This window comes from Camelus bactrianus, chromosome 9, assembly GCF_048773025.1.
Source record: "Camelus bactrianus isolate YW-2024 breed Bactrian camel chromosome 9, ASM4877302v1, whole genome shotgun sequence".
Taxonomy (NCBI): Eukaryota; Metazoa; Chordata; class Mammalia; order Artiodactyla; family Camelidae; genus Camelus; species Camelus bactrianus.
In genome coordinates this window covers 13,789,003-13,814,968 of record NC_133547.1, presented here as the reverse complement: position 1 = coordinate 13,814,968, position 25,966 = coordinate 13,789,003, and the positions used below count along the sequence as shown (strand labels likewise).

The following is a 25,966-nucleotide window of genomic DNA, read 5'->3' as shown; positions in this document are numbered from 1 at the left end:
ATTGGTTTTCAAATCCCCTTTTGTGGTAGTTCACACATTTCCATTGTGCAGCTGATGTTGGCAGGGATGACAGATTTTTAACACTGAAATGGTGTGAAATTATTTCTGATAAAACCTGGAAGACAAATCTTTCCAGCACAGCCACTTGCCGACTGTGTAGGTTTCAAGTCCTTGAAGCTGTACCTTCTTGATACCTCCTTGTACTTTAATACATTGCATTGGAACCGTCTACTTAGAGTTCTCAGTCCAGATAAAAAATAAAACTTCCTCAAGGACAATAACCAGTCCTTTTCACCTTTTATCCCCAGTACCTAAACACAGCTGTCATATCGTCAGCACTCAAGAGATGTACAGAGATTTACCTTGATGAGAAAGAAGCAAAAGCTGCTGTTTTGGGATCAGTTAGCTAAAGGTTTTTAACAGTTTAGGTCCTATGGCTCTTCCGTATGAAGAGCAAAATATAAAAAGAAGAGAGTTTAAAAATTTATTCATCTCCCCAAGCCCGCATCATCTCTCCAAAGCCACATCTCCCCAAGTCCATGTCATCTCCACAAGTCACCATCATCTTCCCGAGCCGGCGTCATCTTTCTGAGCCCACAGCTCACCAAGCCCACATCATCTCCAAAAGCCCACGTCTCCCCAAGCTCACATCATGTCCCCAAGCCCACATAATGTCCACGAGGCCATGTCATCTCCCTGAGACCGTGTCACCTCCCCTGGCCAGAGACATCTCTCTGAGCCCACAACTCCCCGAGTCCACATCATCTCCCCTAGCCCGGTCATGTACCTGAGCCCACATCTCCCCAAGCCAACATCATGTCCCAAGCCCGCATCATCTATCCAAGCCCACATCTCCCGAAGGCCACAACATCTCCCCAAGCCTGCATCATCTCCCCGAGCCCATGTGTCATGGGTGTTTTGTCTGTGTGTATGAATGTCCTCTGAGATCACAGGACTCCTCAGGAAAGTGTGAATTCCCTCACTCGAGTATATTTAGAAAAAACACTCTTTTCAAAGGGTGCTGTACTGGATTACCTCCAAAGGTCTCTTTATGTGCTCTGATTATGAAATTTAAAATGATATGTAGTCATTAATAATTGCTCATGATAATTGAATAATCCCCTCCCGCCCGCCACTGTAGGTGTGGGCACAGAAGTTCCCCTGAGAGAGTCAGCTTTAAAACACTTGCCAGGTCCTGTCCACTCAAGACCAGGTCCCAGGAGTATCGGCCACTCAGGAGGAGCTGGTGCACCCCTGCAGTTTTGATCCCGGCAGGGCCAGAAACCATAATTAGCCAGCAGAGGGCGGAAGGACGGAGCTAGGCAGGAAAAAGAGGCCTGCCCTACCTTCCACCCCTCCTGCAAGCGGTCAGCCAGCAGCGTGGTCTCGCTGAATCACTGACGTGGTGCTTTTGTATTTACATGGTTAAAAAGTCCTCAAATGTTGTACCATGCTCCTAAGTAAATCTTGGATTGATTAAAGATTTAATTGGTGGAAATAAAAGCAAAAAATAAAATAAAAGTGAAGAAAGCGTGTAACATAAGGCTGAGACACAGAGCAGGGGCAGCAGACATGCAGAAACACATTTTCATTTCATCTGCAGAGCGTGTGTTGGTTTCTCAAGTTTGTACTTAATGATGCATATTGCCACAGTCTCTGAAACTGTGAAAACAGCTTCCTGCTGTTTGCATCTGCTAAAGTCCATGGAGAGTGGCTGGGGCCCAGAGGGATGCGGAAAGGAATACAGTGAGGGATAAGGAGATGGAGAGGTTTTTGGTGGGGAGCTCTCTGGGGAACGAGGCCTTCAGCATCCTGTAGTTCCACCCTACTCTAACCACTGTCACATACAAACACGACTTTCTCAGGGGCAAGCCTCACTTCTGGAAATGTCCTGAAACACTCAGCCACCTAGCACTGACATCTGAAAGGAATCTAAAATGGCCCACAAGCCATTGCAGAGATTTGAAATGGCTTAGGATCCCACGTGCACACGGGGCTCACTGGGCCTCCGGGCCTCCGTGCCCACGTGCAGGGTCACTGGCTCTGGAGGGACAGTTGAGGGGCAGTTGAGGGTTAGGTCTGTTGCCAGGCTACAAGTGTTCCGGACCAAACATTCCAAGCCTCTGAGCTTTGCAGCCAAGGTGTGGCAGCGCGATCTCTGTGGCTTTTCCATAGCGCTAGCGCTGAGATTGGGAGGTGACAAGAGGCCAAGCGGGAAGGGCGTGGTGTCGGAAGGCGAAAGGCAGGGTCATGAAGAAAGTGATTAAGTTCACGAGCTGGGTGGGCCTCAGGAATCTTGAGAGACCTGAGCCTTCGTACATCACCGATAAGAGTGAGCTACCAAAGCTCCACAGAGCTGCATGTTCAGGCTATGATGAAACATTGCGGAAGTTGCTGTCACGTAAGAAAAATGCCGTAGACAGCAGAGACAAGAACGGCAGGTAACAGTGGCGGGACGGGGGGGGGGCGGACCTGGGAGGAGCTGCCAACTATGGTTGCAAGACATGAATTTTAAATTGCCTTCCCATGTCAGAGATGTTGAAGTGTGAGAAAATGAACATGTTAGAATCATTGAAGTACAGGGTTGTCTCTCATCCTTGCAGCAGCAAAGTAGATATACTCTCATTTTACTTAATTGAAATGTTGTCTTTGTGAAATAGTAACGGTAACAATTATAATATTACCTAACAATGATTGAGCTGTTATTTTGGGCAAGAAACTGCCAGACACTCTGCATAGCTTTTCATTTAAGCTTCACAGTGGCGTCCTGTAAGATAACTATCACTTCATGCCCATCTTGTTGATGAGGACATGGAGGCACAGACAGGCTAAGTGAGAGCTAATGAGTGACAGTGTTAAAGTAGAAGTCAGACCCAAGTTGAGCTGAATCTCAACGGCATGCCCTTTCTATTCAAACTGCTTGTTCTTCCATTAAAGTGGTGAGTAATAAGAGCTAATAAATATTGTTCTTTCTCCATAGGAAGAACTAAGATAAGAAGACTAAATGTTAGTTTTAAAGGGGTAGGAATAGCATGCTGTTGAATGTTTCCAATTACATGAATAATTGTATCTTTGAAGTAGTGTGCTCTATTCCCTAAAAAGTTCTCTCATGTTCGCAGGACTCCGCTACACTTGGCCTGCATCAGCGGCTGTCCAGGAGTGGTGGCTCTCCTTATCCAGTTCAACTGTGATCTGAATGCTCGTGACAAGGAAAGGACGACAGCTCTCATCAGGGTATGTAGCTGCCAACAGTGTCCACGTGAGATGGATTCGATTTAACTACTTATATTAAAAATTAACTTATCTGTTTTAAACATAACTGATGGAACTTGGGGAATGTTAACTAGGAATGCCTGGCACTTACAGTCTGTTTCTTGGCATGATACCAACAGGCTGTACAATCCCTGAACAGGAGATGTGCCGGTATCCTGCTGGAACACGGTGCTAACCCAAATCTTGAGGACGGCGGTCAAAACACTGCTCTCCATTATGCCATCTTGGAAGAGAGTGTGTCAATTGCAACACAGCTGCTCCGCCATCATGCAAATATCGAGGCGATAAACAAGGTATAGCTCAACTAACTTTATTTACAATATACTTGAAATACAGGGTCTTTTCTAGCTTCAAGTGTTTTATTTGTAGTAATATGTATACTGAATGCAATACATCAGGCCCTGTTGTCATGGAAACAACTCCAAAGCCAAGGCCAGGGGCTAGAGGTAGTGCCTACAGAAAGGGCAGAGCTCTGTCTCCCAGCCACACTTCTACCCCCGAAGGAACAACTTGCCATTAGGAAGTGCCTGGGAGTGGGTGGTAGGCTCAGCGCCTACAGAAGATGAAGGCTTGCGGGGAGTGAAGTGATGGGAAGGCCTGGCTGCCTGCAGGGGCAGGGGTGCTTCTGGGGATGGGTGGGAGGAGGAAGGAACACAGTACCCAGTAGGGGGAGCTGGGTGACTGCACCTGGGCAGGGGAGGCAGCAAGCCACAGGCCCTGAGCACCCAAGGATCCCAGGTTCTAGAATTTCGGCAACTCAGTTCAGGTCATGTTTGACATCCGGCAGGGGGCATTCGCTTGTGCTGGTGGCCACATGGCCTTCCATGTACACCTTGGGGTCTTCCATGCTTATATATTTCATATTCTTTTCCTTTATGGTTTACTACAGGATCTTGAGAATAGTTCCCTGTAGTATATACAGTAGGACCTTGTTGTTCATCTATTTTATATATACTAGTTTGTATCTGCTAGTCCAAAACTTCTAATTTATTCCTCCCCCACCCCCTTCCCCCTTTGGTAACCGTCAGTTTGTTTTCTATGCCTGCGAGTCAATTTCTGTTTTGTAAATAAGTTCATTTGTATCACATTTTAGAGTCCACATATCAAGTGATACCCTATGGGATTTGCCTTCCACTTTCTGACTGACCTCACTCAGTATGAGAATCTCTAGGTCCTTCCATGTTGCTGCAAGTGACATTATTTCATTCTTTTTTATGGATGAGCCATATTCAAGTATATATAAGTACACCATGCAAGATGGCAGTTTTAAACATCAAACCCATGACATTAGTAACAAATTGGAATTGTTTTAATAATTTAGATTTGGCCAGCTTCTGAACTAATTATCCATTTGATTAACAATCAGGCTGAATTAGATACAGGTAGATTGTAGTTTTTGTGGGCATTGGAAAAATTCTTGAAGGGTGTATTATAATCCTTTTTTCATGTATTTATTTTACAATATCTTATTTTTTTAATTGAGGTATAGTCGATGTACTATATTATATGTTACAGGTATACAGTTTAGTGATTCACAAATTTTTAAAGTTTATGCTCCACTTATAGTTATTATAAACTATTGGCTCTATTCCCCATGATGTACAATATATCCTGGTAGCTTATTTTATGCCTGATTGTTTATACCTCTTAATCCTTAATCCTAATTATACATTTGATTAACAATTAGGGAAAATTTGACAGAGATAGATTGTACTTTTAGTAGGCATTGGAAAAATTCTTAAAGTGGGTATTATGAGTCTTAATCACAATATTTATTGCATGTTGGGGCCCAGTGTTTTGGTGTGTAAGACATATGATACTAAAGAAAGGCAAGGTTTTACATACAAATACTTGATTTATACCAAACTGTTTGGAAACACAACAAACATAAAAACACAAGTGGGCTATAGACTAAACATGGCCCTGGATATGTTCAGTTTGTCCCCACACATTGAGTCAACATTGAAAATTTAGCAGACTCGTGCAGAAATCTGCATTTCAGAACTTCTCCTGAAGAATCAAATCTGGTCCCCCTTGAGCCGAGGCTCTTAGCAGACTGCCCTGCAGAGGGGGTCCCTTCTCGGTGGGACATGTGTTCTCCGGTTTGCTGTCCTCACCTGGGACCTTCACTTACTCAGGTCACCTACATTGCTTCTGTAAGCATTTGAATTTACAATTCCTGTTGTATAATATATTTTGATAAATATTTCAAGATTTTAAAGACACTCTATATTAATTTATAGTCTATTTCATATTTTATAATAATCCCTTAAGAGTGGGATGGACTTTTTCAAATTAGAATTTATAAGTTGGTTTAAGGAAACCTTTTTCTTTACATGCAAATAATCATATTCCCATTGGAATGTCTGCAAGCTTTATAAGATTAGTCATAGCTATAATTGGATAGGCTATGCATGTTGCAGACAATATGGTATCTTTCTACTCAGCATGGCTCCTTAAAAATGTTTGACTCAGTAGCTAAATGGTTCTCTCTGGAGCAGTGTTTAGAGGGTCAGAAGTAGTCGTTGAGCAGTAAGGTAACTACAGAATGCCTGATAGACACTGCGATAGAAGCAAAGGTTCTTGGAACCAGCAAATGTCTTAAGTGAGTTTCAGAGAATGACTTCACAGGTAAACTTTCGAAGAGATCAAGGAGGAGCCTTTTAAAGGGAAGGAGCATAGAGGGGCAAAGAGGAAGGGGCTGCTTGTTATTTACTTTATAGTATATGTTTAAGTTCAGAGACTTAAGTTTTTAAATTCAGTTTTGAAAATTATATGTAATTTTGTACATTATCAACTGTTTTTGCTGTTTTACAGAGTAATTTGACACCATTTTTACTCGCTGTCAAGGAGAACAAAAAGGAAATGGTCAGATTTTTGATAGAGAACGGGGCAAATGTACATGCAGTCGACAACGTGCAAAGGTACAGTAGTTGGTTCTCTCTGTTTTTTTTTTAAACCTTAATGTTGTTCTAGAGTAATAACAGCCAATCAGAAAGATTAACTTAAGAAGAAGAGGATTAACTTAGAATCAACACATCATCAGTTAGGTAGAAGAGCAAATATTCTGCATGGGTGTCACAAAGAACAGCATGCAGCAGGATACATCTTCCTTTGTAATAGAGACTGATGTCATTTGCAACCTGATTTTCTTGGTCGTGTGATCTTACAACAGTTCAGGGATTTCATTTTACTTTTATTAGTACGGACTTTAATTTTAATTTTGCTTATGAGACAGTATAGAATTTCTTCATTCTTTTATAATTTTTTTAACCACTTCCTGGCATATATTTTTGTCTTGAAAGATGCATATTAAACAAAGAGGAGGTTGTTTTGTCTTTTGGATGACTCTGCTTTAAATTACTTTCTTTGAAGGATACTGATGTTATTAGGTTATCACTAAGTGAGTATCACTCAGTGAGTAACTATTACCAGATACTGTGGGTTCATCAGTTTTTATCCTTTTTCATTTCTAGTACATTTTAATGTTCTTATTTTTAATTGATAATGGTAGGAGGAAGAAAAATAGCTCTAATTATTGAATAAACATTCCCTTTAAAGAAGACAAGTCATTGGTGGGTGATAAAGAGGAAAGAGCCGGGGTTTAGAGTCAGACGAGGTTGAATTCCCAGCTCTCCTGCTGGGCAGGTGTGTTACCTGGGTAGACATGACTTATCAACAAATATGTATCCTGACACGTAAAGGAGGGTCGTCGTACATCCTTCCAGGGTGGCTGTGCCTGAGAAAGACCATACGTAGACTATTCAGGTTAGTGCCGGGCACGTGCTTCTCAGCGTGTTAACTGCAGCCGTGACTAGTTTTACTGCCATTTTTATTCATATTACTGTTTTCAGCCTGCAGACAGCTTCTCCTTACGTGACGTCTAGCTGATTTTAAAGTATTATATTTCAGACTAGGGAAGAAATGGGGAATCCTTTGTTTAAATCTTTACCTACTTCAGACAAGTGACCTCAGCATCCTTTCCTGTCCATCAGAGGACTTTAAATTAGCAACTTCTACTTTGTGCTACCCAAGTAGGACAGGAGGCTTCTTTTTATCCCTCCATTTTGGCCTTGGAGGTAATTTGCAGAGATGAGCACTTGAGCATGTAAATGGTCAGTTCTCCAGGGGTGGGCAGGATATTAACTTGGTAAAATAGATCAAGTTAACTGTTTAAGTGAAGCTAACTAAGTTCCTAAGGGTGAAGTTCTCTCTTTTTTCTTTTAGATCAGCGCTCATCCTTGCTGTATTTCATGACTCCCCAGACATAGTCAAGTTACTTCTTCAGGAAGGTGTTAGTCCCTATTCTCAAGATTCACGCGGATGGTCTGCTGAACAATATGCTTATTCTAATGGGTTTGAACAGTAAGTGTTTACATTAAAATGCCAAGTATCTCTTAACTGAGGTTGGAAATGACCTAACTGTTACTTGTTATGTGACAGGTGAGAGTTCGTAGTTGGGAGCAGGCACTTTGTGGATGGCAGTGAGACACTCCACATCATCAGCTGGAAACCAGCAAAAGGCCAGACTAGTGAGATGGAGCAGTGGGCACAGGGTTCTTTATCTCAGGCTTTGTAAGACCTTTATCCTTAGGGATCCTATTGTTCTCCATTTCATTCCAGTGTAACCCCTGTGCATGGGGGTACAAATAATGTCACATACCTGATTTTTCTAATTCTTTAGGTCTTGAAATGTTTAGTTGAGCAGAAAATCCAGTATGTTCCTTTGGGGACTTTCTTCTATAATCTTCCTTTTGAATTTTCCAAGAGCCTGAGGGATTCCCTAAGATCACAGTGACAGTCCTCTCCCACAAGGCATTGGGGCAGGGCGAGGGCATTCTAATCATTCTCTTGTTTCCCTTGATTCTGTTGCTGCAGTGTTGGTACTAAAACTGGTTTTAACAGGATCTCCTTGGCAGCTGAGTCTGGGGTCTGGACGTTGCTCTCTAAAGACCATTACTAAAATTTTAAAAGAAGAAAAGGAAAAAGAAAATGGTCCTGCAGTCGGGTCATGATTGACCTCTGCTCCCGGGATGTCTGTGCTGATCCAGTTTCCGTGGTCTTCATGGTGATCGACACGTAAACCAGCGTGACAGCTTGTTTAGTTCTCATACATATGCTTGTATGAGGTCATATATTTATAAATAAATTTAGCTACAAATTATATAGTAGCTGAGGTGCCCTGAATTATAAACCACGAAGAACAGCTAATCACCATAATTTGTAACGTTGTCCTGAAAACTGCCACATTTAAATATTACACCTGTGAAAAAACCACACATTGGGTTTTATTTGGGATTCTCAAATAGTTCCAGCATTAAAGTTCAAGAACAAATTATTCCATTCTTCCACGCTTTCTCTGAGCATCTGGGGGGGCACATTATCTCATTAAATCTTCATAATACTCTTATGAGTATTAATAACTAACTGCCTAAGAAGACAGTAAGATCCCAGTTGTATAAAGGAAGACTTTGGGCTGAAGAGAAGCAGCTTTTCCAGGAACAAATAGCTGTTGGTTATAGAGCTGGGACTTCTGAATTTGAGACACTTTCCATATGTCAGGCTCACTCTAGATAACTTACTGCACTGTACTGCCCTCAGTTCCTAACTACTTCACTTTAATTTTTTTCTTCTTTAATTACACATGTTAAATTTAAATGTTTGTAGATTGTACAAGTTTGACGTATATGGGACAATTGAAGTTTTGATATCTCTGATATTATCTGAAATAATCTAAGAATTTAATATATTTGGCAATTATTTTTCATATTAGTATTCAAGTAGTAATATTTATTTATCACATTATTTTATGTATAGCATTTACCAGCTGATTGTCGACTACAGAGAAGGAAAGATACCAAATACTCCCTCTCAAGATAGCCATCTGGGACAGATTTCAGGTAATAAGTTACTCTTGTTGGTCCTACCATAGATAAGGAAGTAAGACTGAGGAACTTTTGATAATGAAAGAGCAGTAAAAAAAAAGCCAGTGTGTAAATTTCATGTATGTTTCTATTTTTTAATTAAGTTTTTCTTAATGGTCTAGTATTCAGAATTATTTAAGAAGATAATTGTAGGTAATTTAAAATCTGAGACAATACTGTCTGAAAAGAAATTCATTTATTTAATCATAGCCCCTGAAATCCCATATTATATCTTTGTGTAAATAAGGAAAACATTTTTTAACTTTGTTGTACATTTCCTCTAACTTTATAACAAATTGGCCTTGGTATAGAACTGGATCTTTAGTTTTTATAGCGAATGGATTACATTGGGTGAATGAATGCTAGTTATTGCATAGTGATTAATCTCACTAAAAAAGTTACTGTCTTTAAAACGGAACTCGGCAGTGCCTTCCTGGTGCTATAAACAAATGGCCAACAATTAGAACTGCACAACTGGGCAAGTGTGCAGCATACTAATAAGAGATTGTTTTTTAAAGATACCTAGTGATAGCGCAGAAGTCAGAAAAGCAGTGCCTTGTTGAGAAGCACTGGTTACTTTTTGCATCATTATACCAACAAGGTCGCACTCGGTTGCCAATTTCATTCCTCATAAGTGCAGACAGAATGCGATATGTTGACTTCATGAGAGTGAGATGTTTTCTTCTTTTTGGGGGGATACTTGTCTTGAAACTCTAATTTTCTTAGGAAAAGTTTCTTTGTTGCCATTAGTTAAAGGGTTGTCATAATAAATACTCAAATAGCACAACTCAGGACTCAGCAAATTGCAATAAAAGCACAGAAATACTTCACATACAAAAACAAAAAACAAAAGATGACTGTTCTGCCTAGATGTGACCCCTAACGTGCTGTTCAGTCTGAACTGTATGAGGGCACCTTAAACTTAGTAGACCTCGATGAATGATAGAACATCTGTTGTAGGAAATACAAAGATGGAATAGACAGAGTTTTGGCCTTCAAGGTGCTCATAACACAATAGAGTTGTCCCTGGTTAGTGTCTGTATGTTTTTTTAAAACAGGATTGTCAAAGAAAACATTCTTATCTGTGAATTCACCCACTTGACAGATGACTATCAAGTGTGTTTTAGGTACTAAGCACCACTCTGACGTTCCAGAATGCAAACAGGTCAAAAGCACAGTTCCTGGCCTCCAGGAGCTCGTTACAGTCATCACCATTTTTATGATTGACTTGACTTTATTCTGTGCTCTTGTGTCCCAGAGCCCACTCAGACTTTGTAACTGTCTTTATGTATTTTTTATTGATATTTAATATGTCCCAGGTACTTTAAGTGCATGGTGAGGAAGGGAGTGTTTTAAAAGTGGGTAGGATGTCAGGTAAGCATGCAGAGCGAGTAGAAGTTTGCCAGGGAAGGAGGCAGAAGGACAGTGTTTGGTGGGCAGAACATCTTTCAAGATTACATTTGGTAGAAAGGACAGCAATGCAAACACTAAGATGTGCCGGTGAACTTTGCAGGATCTATGAGTTTCATTTTGTTGGTGCAAAAAGGATGCTGTAGGAATGGTTGGGAACGAGGTGACTACCTAGCTCAGGCATGCTTCTGAAAGCCTTTCTAGTACTATAGGAAGGAGGAGGTCTGCTGTAGACCTTAAGAAATTTGTCAGAATGCTTTTAGCTGCAAATAATAATAGGAGACCTAAGTAACAGTGGCTACAGCAACAGGAACCAGGGTTGTTTAGAAGGTTCAGTGATGTCATCAGGATCCCAGATGCTGTCCCTCCTTCAGCAGTGAGGCTGCTGGCGTGTGATGTCGCCTTTCCTGGTCTGCTGATTGGCAGCAGCTCCAAGCGTCATCTTCTCACATGACAGTATCCGCAGGCGAGGAGGGCTACTTCTCTCTGCATGTTTTCTGTTAATGAGGAAGAAAATAGAGACGCTTCCGGTAGGCTTCCCCTAGCATCTCACTGGCTGTGTTACATCACATGCTCATTCCTAAAAGCCACTGGGGAAGGAGATGTATTTACTGTGGTGACCGCAGAATAATCATTTCTCTTTTTGCAGCTGAGAATTTACCTTCTTCGCATACTGGGGCAGAAAATACCCAAGAAAAGTTGCAGTTGTCCAGCAAGGACAACGAAGAAGACATGGCTGCCGAGCTGGGAGCCAGCAATGGCAGCTGCACGGATTCACTGAAGAGTGTTGAGAAGAGTAAGAAGATTTGATTTGAGTCTTAGGGTTTCCTGGTTATGACACAAAGCAGGGATGCACAAGCTTTTTCTATAAAGGGCCAGAGAGTCAATATTTTAGGCCTTGTGGTGTCTGTCACATCTACTCATGTCTGCCATTGCAGTGTGAAAACAGCCCTAGGCCATATGTGAGGGAATAGGGATGACTGTGCCCAGATAACACGAGGCTGACAAAGCCAAATGGCAGGGTGGGTTTGTCCCATGGGTATCGTCCAGAAACACCATGCTATGTAAGTTTGACATTGTCAGTTTATGATACTGATTCTACTAGTGATTATCATTTTTCTGAGAGTCTCACAAAGTTTGGTTGGGATTTTGGTCCTTGTAAGCAGCAGTTCACTCTAAGATAGCAAATTTTGTTAAATATCTTTTTTTTTTTTTTGATAAATGTAAAGGAGGGGAAGTGGTTTTTATTCATTAATTACCCACCAGGAGTATACTCAATATTCACTCGAGTGTGTAGTCTCCAGGTGTGGTCCCAAAGAAATGCTTTTTAACAAAACATTGGTCTTATACTTTTAGTATTCTGTATTTTTCTATTGCTGATACAAAAATCTATTTTACTTTTCTCTTTAATAGAGACTTTAAGGGTTAAGTTTCCATTGAGGATTGAAGATCTCTCTGTAAGCAGGTAGGATTTTGTGGATTTTTAAAAATTATATGTTGAGTAAGGGAACACAGAGAAAAGAAACAAGGTTTGTTGAGTGTCCTACTCTGGGTTAGACACTGTGTTGTGTACTTCACATTTGTTACCTCATATAGTCACCGCAACAGCTTTGCAGAGTAGCTGTGCTGTTGTAGCTTACTTCTAGGTAACTAGGCAACTGTAGTTCAAGGAGGTTGACTAGTTGACCCATGATTCCATGGTTAACAAGTAGTTGACCTGTGACTTGACCATCAGGCAGCCTGGCTCCCAAATCTGCTTTCTTATCCCTCAGCATAGACTTTTGTTTGTTTAAAGAAATGAACTCACTCATTTTTGATGTGTATTTTTGCTCCAAAGTGTTTCATCCATATATTGTATTGATGATTCATCGCAATCAGCAGATGATGACGCAGATCTTGCTCCCAAGGTAAAGTGCTCTCTTGTGAAATTAATTTTTCTGCTCTGAATTTAGTTTTGTGTAGTATTTACTCTTAAAATTTAGCAGTGGTCTGCCTATCATTGTTCTATGTTTGTGTTGAAAAGTTGGTCAGAGTAAACAATTTTATACAAATACGACAGCTTGATTTTTTCTTTTCTTACTTTGGTAAATACTGAAGATGAGGCTGAAGCAAAATGGACCAGAAAATATATAGTGACAGGAAAACCGTGCTGTGAAAAGGTTTCCCACGATAGAGGAAGTGTGAAGCTTGGCCAGGGATAGGGGTTTTTGGATTTTAAACCACACTGATGGCACTTATATAATACTCGTGCCTCAGGGACATCTTCAGTGCACACAGCTACTCTCTGTGATAATCATGGGCTGTTCCTGGGGCCTTTGAGTTCCAAAACTACGTAGCATGTGTCTTTTTTTTTCCCCCCGCCTTGGACACTTTTTATTTTGGTAGCATAGAGATTTTAGGAAAGAGGTTTTTGTTTGTTTGTTTGTTTGTTTTTGTTTTTTTAACCTCATTTCTACCTTTGGTTCTGCATTAAGACTAAAATAATAGTTGAAATTATAGAAATTTAGAAATTAAAATTCTGTTTCTCAAAACCCATATTATAAAGAGATTCCTCTGTGTTTTCTAAATTATCCCATTAAGAGTTCATTCAAAACTCTTCATCTAATTGAAGAATACATGTTTTCCCTAAAATAACAACCAGCTCTCTAGGTAGACTCATAATAACAACCATATGATGAAACCTACTTCAGAATTCTTTTGTATTATAGTTTTAAAAAGTATGTCCAGTCCTCGTGTCCCATTCTGAAATTTCAAGTTTCAGACATTTTGTAGTATAGTTATTTACATATTTATTTTATAGCCCCTGCATCAGTATACGCCGCTAGAGAGTAGGAAACGTAGTTGTGCATTTCCTGGAGCACCTAGAAATATAAAAAACATTTTAGTATCTTTTGAATGTGAATGCATGAGGAGACATGGAATTCTGTATCATGTTGCAGATAATATAACATGCACACTCTATCATAATGAAATCTATCGGATGGTACAGGTAATATAATATGTGTACTATGTCATAATGAAATCCATTTGATTTCCAAAAATATGACTTAAATTTGTATTCCCTCTGTTTAGGTTGTAAAAGTTCAGTTGTTATGAGAGGACATATGTCATAAATGCCGAGGAAATAGATAAGAAGTGTATGATAAATAGGAAAAGGTTACAGTCTGTTTTTCAGTATCCACCAATTGTGAGCTTAGAATTTGAGATGAAAACTCTTTAAACTTCTTTTTAGCCCCATCTCATGTTCCATTCAATATATCTTTTCAAGCTATGTATTCTCCTTAGAATCCTGATTACCAGTTATCTCTCTGGAAAGTTGATGTGTTAGGAACTTTGAAAAATCTCTTTCTCTCTCTCCCTAATAACAATTTACAGCATTCAGGTAGTGAGAGACGACCATGTTCAACTGAATGCCTAACAGTGACAAAATTTAACCATTTATTATAGTAGTATTGACAAACAAACAGTTGTAGAGAAATTCACGTCAGTATTACTGGGGATACACTATGAACAAAGTCCTCTGTTTTATATATATGTTTTATATATCATCTATTTTGATATTTTTAAAAATTTTGCTGAAGAACAATATATGTACTTGCATATATAATTTATAATGTTTTATATAATAAAAAGGTAAAACAGAGGCTTTCATTGATAGTATGTACCTAACAATACTCATACATCACTGATCTATTATATATATAAATGCTGAAATATATATATATCCCCACATGCCTTGTTATAATTACATTTCCCTTTTTTTCTTGTCTTATGTTTGTTCTTGACTAGTCATGTCTCATGTTGCCTTTTTTCCCTCCTCCCCCAATTTTTTTTAATGATTTGCCCCAAACCTAATATTTCTTTCCAGAAAACACTTCTTCAGTGTCTGTTCTTTCAGTCCATCTCACTCTGCCTCTGTGACTGTATTTAGTTAGAGCTTTCTGTTTACTATGTGTGTGGCACTCACTCATGAGTCATTGCCCTTCAGAATTACTTTTGTTTTTAATTCCTCTTTCCTAGAAGTAGCTGAATTTAAACAATCATTTGTCTTTAGCTTTTTGGCAAATGGAATACAAGTAGCTTATACTGTTTGCTGTTCTAACTCATCCAAATAAGATACTGCTAAAAAGTAAACTCTCATATTTCCCCATGAGAGATTATTCACACATATATACATCATGCAAGCACATTTCAAAATAGAACAATGACTTTAAATTTCTTAATGTTAGTTTTTTCAATAGGACTCTAAACTGTCAGGGATAAGTTTTTGTTCTAGATCATTTTGGTCAAGAAAGTCATCTAATGGATTCCACAGTGTTTGTATAGTAATCAATGAGGGGTAAGGAAAGTAACATTTTGGGACTCCTCAGATCATCTCTCATAATCCTCACCCCATGAGAAGATGTAGGTTGGTAAAGGTCACAACCAGGATTTGAATCCATATCTGAATGACTCCAAAGCCAGTGCTCTTTGTGTTAGATCCTCTAGGAATGGGGAATGTTATAATTATTTTATTCAATTTCATATTTCTTGTTCTTAAAGCTGTTATTTTCCTCTCTAGAATGTCTGCCATCCAAGGTTCGCAAAGCCGATTCAGGCCTGGCAAGAACCCACGATAAACAGTGAGTTATTTGAAGAGTGTCCTTCTTGTGTTTTCACTGACTAGAAATTATAGATAATTTCATCTACCGTACCTTGTTTTCACTACAGCAGAGGCAAAAGATGGTGTTTTGATACCAGGAACTAGCACCTACTTTGAGGACAATAATTCTGATCAGAAAAATGAAGATGTGGTTACAACCTTTCCCCAACCATCAACCGAAGTTCCAGGCTTTTCTCATCCTGCCTTCCCAGCACCGGAACCTCTCCCATCTTCAGCAGTCTTTGGTGTTACAGAGGTAAGCCGTTTTATTTTTAACTTGTTCCTCCTGTGCTTTTTCCCATACCGTCCCCCTGATTCTCATGGGGATGAAAAGGATCCTACACAGAAATGGAAGTCCTCAAGATCACAATAGAAAACAGAGTGATAACAAGAGAGGCACATGTCCAGGACTGAGATTTGTAAAGTTTGGTGGCAATAAACAGTTCTCAAGTGTGCCATTAAGAAAGGAAAGAACAAGAAAGCAACTGAAAAGAACAGCTGAATGAATATGAAGATGGGCAGGAATACAAAGGGGAAGGATTCATTTAATAAGGATGAGATTAATATAAAGATAAATGAGTGTCAAAATGAGAGAGATTATTATACACGCACAGCAGAAATAGTGGGGTTAAGTGAGAGCGGGAGCTCTATAGTACAAATTATGATGGGAATAATCTCAAATTCAAATTAAGGGAAGGAAAATCAGGTCATGGAAAATGCTCAGGCTCTTCTGAAGGACATATAGCTAATTTTATGAACAATGGAAAGAAAATTTGATCCTCACCTTTTTTCTTTTTGGCTATACTTGTCTGTGTTGATTCATTTTCATGTGTCTCTACCTCTCCTAGAATATAGAGCAGAATCTGTCTTTTATACATATTGCCAGCTTCTCCCAGGATAATGCCTATGATCTCATGGATACAGTAAATATATGTTGTCTTCCTGACTGATTGACTGAATGACCAAGTGCAGGAATATGATGTTTTCTGAAGTTGGGTTTTTGTTACATTTTGTTTTGTTTTTATAGGAAGAAGCAGCAAAGCCAAAAACTGGTGGGAAAGAGAACGGCACTCGGACTATTAACAGTGTCCTAAAGGAGCAAGCAGATCATAACAAATTGGTTTCTATTGATGGAGCACATAAAAATGACAAAGGTGGTAAGTTAGTGCACATCTGTGGATTTCCTTCTCTGCTTAAAAGCTAGTATGGTTGGAGGGGGGAGGGTATAGCTCAATTCCTGGTACCTCAATTAAAAAAAAAATAAAGTAAAAAATCTGAAGTTTGTAGATCCAAATATGATACAATTTTCTTTTCAAGTGTCTTTCTTTTGCCACCTTTCTTCATAAATATCCCAACTATGACCAAGTTTTCTTCCAGAAAATGCTTCAACCCTCTGAAATTCTTTTCTGCCACTTTATTTTATTGACATAGTCATGAATGAATATAGGCTTATAAATGTATTTCAACTTCCCAGTGGTACGTGTTCTCATTAATGTATCTGTGACTACATTTTGTAGGCCCAACCTCAGCATTAGGATTAGAAGAAAATGAAGGTGTAGAACCATCCTGGGACTCTGAGGTACTGTCTTCTATTATTATTTTCTAATATAAGCATTGCGTGATGTTAAAACATAAATGGAGGGATGTTTTGACTTCACTTTCTCACCTTTGCATTTGCCCAGCAAAATTGTTCCCTCATATATTTAACCTGCACTTAGTAAAATCATTCCATGCTACATGTCATACCACTGCAGAGTGAACTTCTGTTAATTTTCCAGACTCACCTAATGAAACGGGTGTATGTAGTGCAAAAACCAAGGCTTAGAAGTCACAGGGAAACGGTTTGGTCTCTGAAGTTACATTTTCTAAAAACTAATGAATTATTCTTGGTCAGCCTGTGACCAGATGTTTGTTTCTTTGTTATAAATGGATGTGTAAAACTCCTAGTGAGATTCAGAGAGAAACAAGTTGCATTTTTTTTAAAAAAAGTGTTTTTCTTTGTTTGTTTAACCACTTTGACCTTGAAAAGACAGTGCCTGTGACTTGAAAGTGTTATTATATTTGGATTGTCAGGTAGATCTGCAACGAACATTTCAGGAGAAGAAAAAGCATGGGGAATAGTAATAAATACATGGTGTTAAAATGCCAGCAGTTTGGTTTAGTGATGTTTTACTGAGGACAGCCCAGTTTGGGCAGGGAAAGTAGTGTGCACTGAGTACTTTTATGGCGACCGAAATGAAGGAAGCTAAGTGCAGGGTAGTGGTGACCTATTCCAAGGTGATAGCCGTGGAAAGAGGTCAGAAGAGCCCAAGCCCTTGGATCTCGGCAGCTCCTGCCTAGTGGCACAGCACTGTACTTGAAGTCAGCAGACGTGGTAGCATCCAGGTTCTGACCCACTGTGGGATCTTGGGAAAACTTGTCTGACTTGTTTGAATGTCAGTGACCTCGTTCAAAAATATGATATTGACACCTAAACCTCAGGTTATGTGTCATGAACAAAAATGTGGTAACAAATGTGAAAACACATTGTCAGCTGTAAAGGGTGCTATAGAAATGTAAGACAGAATGATGACAGTGGCCACTAGTGACCTACTAAAATCTTGAGGACGCTTTTTTAAAATTTGAAGGATGATAAGATGGGAAAGTTAGAGCGGGCACGGGATTTCTCATTTGAGGTATGTTGAGTGTCGGTGGGCTGTTATCAGACATTTCTGATAGGTATATAGTGCTTTGGTACTTGGTGACCTCTGGGTATGTTAGATGTTTTGACCTTAAATAAATTCCTGTTCCTGAACACCAGCTATGCATCGGGCCATTAGACACTGAATGTAGCAGTTGAGGGGTTAGGCTGTAGTGGCAGGAACAGAAGAACAAGTAAACAGGAACCGTTTTTCAGGGACAGTAAGTCCTTCTATGAGGAACGTGGGGAGAGTTAGGTTAGACAACCGTGGGGGAGTTTGTAGTTAGGACTGGGGTGGAGTAAGGGTGGAATTTAGGTAGTCAGACAAGAGCTGAGTGTGACCAAAGCTGCCAGGTGACGGACAGGAAGGAGCCAGCACACGAAGGTCCAGGGGAGGGATGTTCCAGACAGAGAGAACAGCGGGTCCCGTCTGTTCATCACGGTGCTCCAGCATCTTGGAGTGGCCAGGAAGCAGCAAGTGGGTAAGCGTCCTTAGCATCACCTTTATCATTGGTGTGTGTAGAAAAGACAACGTGCATGATAAGGGCCTGGCATGTGCAGATGGTCAATAAACAGTGTTCTTATTCTTCCCATATTAAAGTAAAGCTTATGGTACTTTTTGAAGAGCTGCATAACTACATTTAAAATTTTTCTGCTGTTAATTTAAGCATAAATGTTTTTCTTTCTACTTTGCTACCTTATTCAACTCTTTTTCCTATCAATGAAAGTTTTATCAAATACTAGTTAGATTCTGCTAAGCCTTTGTTTACTGAAGTGTAACAGTTTCCACAGTGTTCTGTTAATATTCAACATGACAGACTCCAAGGCTTCTTTTCATGCCAAGTGTGTTATTTTAATACTAAAGTCAATATCTGCCCTAAGAAACATTTTAAATTTATAGCACGTATACTTATTAAAGGATATATTTAAATATGTATATTTTTAATTTTATTTTTTATTGAAGTGTAGTCAGTTCATAATGTTACTTTCAAGTGTACAGCAAAGCAATTCAGTTATACATATAAAAATATTTATTTTTTAAAAACGTCCTCTTCTTTTGTTGAGGAATGCAAAATGGAATTAGGCGTTTTGAAGTTAATTCTTTGTTGAAATCTGCACGTCAGTATTTTGTCTGTGAAAATGTTTGCCCTGGCTTTCCATGCTCAGTTCACAGAGTCAAAAGCCAACTGAAGATAAAAGATAGACTTCATCTAGAGAGTGTATATGAAATTTTCTATTTAAATGTTTGGGTTTCTAGGATATGCTTGACTTGTTTTTTAATCTAATTGCTTTTAAAGTAGGAAATTAAAAAATAATAATAATAAGGTTGGAAACAAATATTTTCTTAGAAAGGGATTAGGAAATCTTTATGCAATTCATTATTAATATTAATTTTAACAGAGTACCACCAAGGTTCAACTACCGAACTATGTTGATCAGTTATCTGGAGCTGCAGGTCAAGGAGAAAAACATACATTAAATGGACAAATAGAAAGTAAGCACTGTATTTTATAAAAAAGTCATTTGACAGAATGTTGATTTAAAACATGAATTAGGATATATTCTCTCAGCCAAAGAAAATCACCTGTTGAACATATAGTGAGAAAAAAGAGGAGAAAAAGAGGTAAATTGTATATCTTATCAGGTGTCAGCAACGATTAAAGTAGAATGCTGTTTGAGGAGCTCAGTTGTTAGTTTTCTTTCAAGATGCTCTGTGATCTGAGGACAGCCAGGAAATCAGGAGGAGGGAAGGAGGGAGTGAAGAATGAGAGAGGCAGGGAGGAGGGGAGAAAATGAATTAAAGGGAGGGGGGTCCTTGGCAGGAGGTGGTAATGTAGAATAGTTCTTTAGAAGAAGGAAGAGAAGAGTGTTTGAGATGAGATGGGTATAAAGTGAGCTTCTTCCAGCACCAAAGCTTGTCCGGGAAGCACAGCAGAAAGTTCCACTCCCCCAGCCCCCTGATCATTAGGAAGGCCGTGAGGACTGCGGTACCTGATCACGCAGAGCTGGGGGTACCTACCATGGATGAGCATAGGCATGTGTGGTCATCTGTAAATGTCTGGACCTTCGTGTCATGCAGCGTGTTGCTGCCATATAGGATGGTGTCTCAGAGGTCAACAGAAGAGTGGGAAAGAGGAAGAGAGCAGGGTGCATTTCGGGGAAGTCAGGGGACTGGAGCCTGGTAAAGAGTCCATTGGAAAGTCTGCAAATTCTGATGCAGCTTTTGGGGAAGTGTTACAGGGAGGTGCGTGAGGCTTGATTTCAGAAGGCTCAATTAAGTCCAAGTGCTGTAGAAGCAGACTCGGTATAGACCAGAGTTTCTCAAATTTTACTCAGTCACCTGGGGACCCAGTGAAAACTGCACATTCTGAGCTGTTTCTAACAATCTCAGGTGATGCCCTCATTGCTGGTCTTCAGACCACGCTCAGAGGGTAGACTTGTGTATAGAGGAAACAAAAGAAATTAATAATGTTCTTTCCATAAATGTTAAAGATATTATTTTCAGTGAATACTACAAAGGTTTTGAAATATAAAAGACTTTTAATATCTAATAATTCTGTGGCAATTAAATTTTATTTTTGATCATCAGATTTCAATATTGAAAACTCAGTATACATTCTTTCTTGCATGAGTGGATCAAGAAACTTCGATGGCCAGAGGATCCAAGAAATGTAGGCATACCAATAGCCCATGTGGGTATGGAAAACAATGAATATTTTCATGAACTATTATTCTACAAGTGTGTATCCAAGCTGATCAATTCATCACACTTTGATGATAAGTGAATTGCACATTCAAATAAACTGCCATCACAACTGTGGACTTCCTAAATGATAGGACAAGTTGAAGAGCATGATAAATACTTGTAGTCTAATGGTGTCAGTCGCATGAACGCTGTGCTATTGCATTTTACCATCAGCTTTCACATTTGTCTTCTTGGAGCCCTGATTTGTTCTTCTGATTAAAGATCGCTTTTCTCCTCCTGAGGCAGCATGTTCACATTGGTATATGTGCACGTTTGTATCTTATAAAGTCATTTGAAACATAATCGTACTTTTGAAATCTTAACTGCATGTTTTTTTCAACCTATATTCCTGTTCTTTATTCAGTATCTATAATGGATTCACATTTCTGTCTTGTTGCTTTCCTAACTGCCCCTCAAAAACGAAATACCAAAACCAAATGTATTCATTTCCAAAGCAAGCATGAGGATTGTGCTAAGTACTGAGTCTGAATGAATGGATAGTTGGCTTTCATATTTACATGTAATTGATTATGTGTCCCTTTTGGCTTTTAGATTCTACTGAAATGCATCCTAACTTGAAGGTAAAAACTTTTATACTTTTATCATGAAATTTTTTCTAATGAGGGTAATGGGAATTTAGCCTAGGACCTCATGCACTGTTAAACAGGCACACTTCCACTGAGCTAAACAATGCTCTCCCCCCCTTGAATTATTGCTACAAATTGTATCAAATGTACATTATTAATCGGTTTGTTTCAAAAACCATTCAGCCTGCAGTTGGAGTGAAAGATTCTGTTCCTAATAAAACAGGAGGAATGAAGAATTTACAAACATTCAAATCAGGTAAATTTTGCAATACAAATTTAACTCTGAAATGAAGTACAGTCTTCTTATTCCTAATTCCTTCCTTTTTTTCAAATATAATTGAAAGATGACATAAATAAGGCAGATGTTATAATTGGCATCCATGATTGAATAAAATATATAAGCATAAGAAAAAGATTTTTTAAAACGTCAGTTTTGACTCTGCTGTTTCTATTGATGTTCGGAGACACTGAAGTGCTCAGTTTGGTATCCCCATATTTCTTAGGGATTCCGAGAGATTGATTATTAGGTTCTAAGGTTTTTCCAGAGTTTTAAAGTGCTTAACTGAATTCTGACCTTTACGTAGGTTAAAGCTTCACTTGCTAACATGTCAGTCATATTTCACTTTAATTATTTTAGTGCTGTCACATTGATGATATTTATTTATTTCTGTATTTATTTATTAATGGAGGTCCTAGGGATTGAACCCAGGACCATGTGCATGCTAAGCATGTGCTCTACCACTGAGCTATTTCCCTTCCCCAAAGATCTTAAGCCAACTGGATGTTTTGATTAGGAGTGTGTGTGTGTGAAGGGGTTGGTGTCTTTGATTATTAAAAATGATGGAAGTAATTAGTCCTACCTTAATATTTGGTAGAAACGATCTTTTAAAACACTAATCCTGAAAGTTTTGGGGTTTAGGATTCTTTTTATACTATTAAAAATTATTGACAATTCCAAAGAACTCTTAACTGGTTTGTATCTATTGATGTTTAATATTATTAGAAACTAAAACTGAAAGATTTAAAATACAAGCACACACCAACATTCCATTAGCCATTAGAGCTATGATGTTATCACATGTCATGTATCTGGAAACCTCCACTGCACAATTAATGGAGAATGAGAATGAAAATAGCATTCAGTAGTATTGTGAAAATAGTTTTGACCTCGTGGACTCCCTAGATGGAGGGAACTTGGGGCTGCAGGGCTTCTCAGATGACATTTGAGAACAGCGGTTTTAAACAGGGTTCATGGATGTGAAATGATACAGGGGCCCTTGTGATGAAACGGGCTTTAAAGTTCACTTCTACATTTCTTACCTTTTTTTCTTTAACATGTCTTAAAAAGTTTAAATCTGACAACTTAATTCTTTTAAAAAAAGGAAAACATTTTTGTTACATATTTCCTGTCTCGTGGTACCCTGTACTCTTTGGATCTAGTTTGTACCTTGACTTATCCTATTTTTATATGGAAAAAATTAGTCACTCAAGGCTATCTTTTCTTAAATAAATTGATGATGTTTATCCAAGCATTAAGGAAAGAATTCTAAAGAGATTGGTACATTGAGGAAAGACTGTGTCATTGTAATTAAAGTAGTACAGTTCATTAAGTTTTCTTAAACCCATGTCTCTAGGACACAATACTGCCATGCATATTTAAACGTCCCGTAAATGGCTGGTTAGACATCCATTTGGTTAATGAAAAAATTCATATGTTGAAGACTCATAATTATTCATAAAGCTCTTATGGTATATAGACTGTTTAATAGAGAGTGTGAGTTAATCCAAATAAGAGATACTAGAGAATTAAAAGTAGAAAAAAGAGAGACAGTGGCTCCCTATGTGAACAGCAGTGACATGTAAAGTACAACCAGCTGGGAAGGAGCTGTGTGTTCGAGAGGAGAGGAGGATGTGGGGCTGCGGACGGACTTGGGGCTGCTGCTCTGGAAAGACAATTTATACAAGTTAGTCAAGTTTGTATTGTTATTCATATTCTAATAAGTGGAAACTTTGTTTTCGGATTCTTCAGACTGGGATTCTACTAGTTTGAGACCCAATAAAGTGGCTGGTCAAAGAGCTGAGCATTTGGAAGTCAATAAATGTCCGTTGCTATCACAATCAGTGACCACAGACCAGTCAGCACCCACAGAACTGAGGCAGACGGCCCTAGTAGATAAAGACCAGATGAATATTGGAGCCGTGTCTCTGTCAGAAAATGCAGCGCTCCGTGGCCTGCGTGAATCACAGCTGCCAGAGAACAGAAGCAGCAAAGAAGGTAATAAAGCAGCACAGAGAGTTAGCCGTAGTCCACCTGTGCGTGGCTTCGCCATACTCTGACTTTGCAGAAATCACTTTGTGGCAAGATCACGCTTGTGTTTACTCTTTTTATGCAACCTAGAACCAGACAATGCTTTTTGGCATGACATTTACATTCATCCTCTGACCAAAGCAGCATATTAAATAGCAAAGAGGGTTAGGAGAAAGTAAGTTCGTTGAGACTAGTATTCAGCACACTCCTGAGAGCCGGTAGGAGGATGGTGTCTAGAGCTTTCTGACTAGTTGGGAAACCTAGGTGGCCATCCACAGATTCCCTTCTCAAAGTATGGTTTCTTAGCTTTATTTTTATCTAGCTCTGAATTTATAAATAGTAGTTACAGCTATATTCAGCACGTAGAGTGATCTATCTCAAATGCACACATGACCATGAAACACTCTTTAAAGCATATTAATGTCCAGGCATCTTACAGGGACAGGCAAGGCTTTTGTGGTCTGACTTCGGCCTGGCTCTCCATCTCTAGCGCCCTCTGTCTGTCCTTTGCTCTGGTGTTCTGAGCTGCTGGTGATGCCCTCCTCACCTGCCCTGGATTTCACACAAATATTGACCCTCTCGTGTGCGTCTCTCCCTTCCTGCCCAGCCTTGCGTGTTCTCTTGCTCTCCTGTCCCGCTTTCCTGGGAAGCTGGCTGACCTCACTGCTGAAGTCTCAGCTCAGGCATTCTCGCTAGAAAAGCCATCCCTGACACCTATTATCCACATTCTTCTTTAAACTCCAGTGCCTACTGCTAAAGCAGGAACTCAATAAGTAATTATTGAGTAAAATAAATAAAGACTGTTTCTACAAAGGTACTTTTAAGAGTTTGTCCTCTACAGCAAAGGACCAAAGAGGATAGACATGTAAAGAAATAGTTTACAGCTCAGCTGATGAAGATACACTAGAAAAATCTGTGAAGTACTAAGGTAGCTCCAAGGAAAGAGATCCCTGTGTCTCTGCAGAAAGATAGCTGTAATCAAGGAGGACTTCACAAAGCAGGCTGAGACTTAAAAGAGGAAAAGGAATTTGTCACAAAAATAGAGGGAAAGATTTCAGATTAAGGAAAGATAAAAGCATAAAAAGTAACAGTAATTTTGGGAACCATGAATAGCATTTCTCTTGAAGCTTGGTATGTTGTTAAAAAGGTAGTTAGGAGGTAGAGAATAGAGTCTATTGTGACTCTGTATGTTTCTACTCTATTTTTAAATTTTGTACTGTTTCTCTTTGTTTTGTTCATGTCTGGTGGATGAATTTGTGAATGAAACCTTGAAATGTTTGTGTGCCTTTAATCTGGTAACATCTAGTATTTCCCAAACACTTCCTTGAAGTTTTAGATAATTAGAAGTATTACTTAAAAAAGTAAATATTCAGCTAAAGATTAAGCTTAATTTAAACTGTCAACTGATGTAATGTTTTTTATCTATTTTTATAGAGATGTTGCCTTTTATATAGCTGTTCTAAGTAGTTAATTTTAATTAAGCATATTCATTTTTCAGCAGACCTAGACTTAGAAATGGCATCTAAGGAAGAGCAAGAAGGACGTGATGGAAGTGAAAACAACCAGTCACAGGTATGTAAAAATGTAAATTTAAATTTCTGGTTTAATATTGTTTTCTGTGCTTTAATAACACAGTTCAAAAGAAATTGCCTTTCAAACTACACTTTTAGAGTCAATAAATAATTATTTCATATTCTGTTTTTAATAGCATTTTATCTAGTTACAAAGCTTAAAGTATTGTTAGGGTCTTTAATAATTTATAGTTAAACTTTATCCTTGGAATTGAGGCAAAAATCCTTCCTGAATATTGTTTACTTCTTCCATTTTTATAACTGCCTCACATGATAAAGAAGGTGATATCAAATAATAAATCATGTGATTAAGTAGTTGAAATTGTAAACAATATAACAGTGATGACCACTGTGTTAGTTTTATGTAAGGAACAGTCATACCCAGTGGTCCAAAATTTGCAATTTAAAATTGCAAGTCATTGATGCCCAGATGAAAGATTTCTTCTGTCTTGTGACCTCTATGTAATTGATTTCAGAATCTACAATCAGGGAGAAAATAGGGGTCATAGAGTCAACCCAACTGCCTCTTAAGAGAATCAAACCTTCCAGGATTGGACCTTTCCTTTTATGGAACAAAAAAAACCTTTCTAATTTATTTCATTTCAGGGTAGGAAATCAGTAAGTATTATTAAAAATTCTTTTATTCACTCTCACTAGTGAATACTAGAGTATAATACACCTGGATGGATGCAGAGAACACATATTGAGGTAGATCACTATCATAGTATATAGTTTGCATTAAAATTTGTGAATTTGTTCCTGTTTCTGATTGAAGTTAATTGATTTTGGTACCTAATAATTTACACTTTGCCTATTCTCCGGTTA

General features: G+C 38.8%; 2 protein-coding genes across 12 annotated transcripts in view; both read left to right on the top strand.

The window, feature by feature from the left end:
• The first annotated feature begins 2,090 nt into the window (after positions 1–2,090).
• LOC141578723 (uncharacterized) lies at positions 2,091–7,642 on the top strand. Its single transcript, XM_074371179.1, has 5 exons — positions 2,091–2,441; positions 3,120–3,234; positions 3,393–3,566; positions 6,091–6,197; positions 7,501–7,642. Exons 1-5 carry the CDS (start codon positions 2,251–2,253, stop codon positions 7,640–7,642), a joined length of 729 nt encoding a protein of 242 aa, XP_074227280.1. The 5' UTR covers positions 2,091–2,250.
• A 1,394-nt stretch (positions 7,643–9,036) lies between these two features.
• LOC141578719 (ankyrin repeat domain-containing protein 26-like) overlaps positions 9,037–25,966 on the top strand; it is a 45,723-nt gene continuing 28,793 nt past the window's right edge. For 2 of the 11 annotated variants that reach the window (XM_074371073.1, XM_074371075.1), the window contains exons 1-14: positions 9,037–9,173; positions 11,257–11,403; positions 12,021–12,072; positions 12,445–12,514; positions 15,169–15,229; positions 15,318–15,505; positions 16,277–16,406; positions 16,767–16,828; positions 19,331–19,424; positions 20,563–20,622; positions 21,228–21,256; positions 21,446–21,518; positions 23,292–23,537; positions 25,069–25,142. In XM_074371073.1, coding sequence (XP_074227174.1) covers positions 9,083–9,173; positions 11,257–11,403; positions 12,021–12,072; positions 12,445–12,514; positions 15,169–15,229; positions 15,318–15,505; positions 16,277–16,406; positions 16,767–16,828; positions 19,331–19,424; positions 20,563–20,622; positions 21,228–21,256; positions 21,446–21,518; positions 23,292–23,537; positions 25,069–25,142 — 1,377 coding nt within the window. In that variant the 5' untranslated portion in view covers positions 9,037–9,082. Of the gene's footprint in view, positions 9,174–11,256; positions 11,404–12,020; positions 12,073–12,444; positions 12,515–15,168; positions 15,230–15,317; positions 15,506–16,276; positions 16,407–16,766; positions 16,829–17,389; positions 18,412–19,330; positions 19,425–20,562; positions 20,623–21,227; positions 21,257–21,445; positions 21,519–23,291; positions 23,538–25,068; positions 25,143–25,966 lie in introns of those variants that run through there. The other 9 variants (XM_074371076.1, XM_074371074.1, XM_074371077.1 and 6 more) reach the window with 9 other exon arrangements.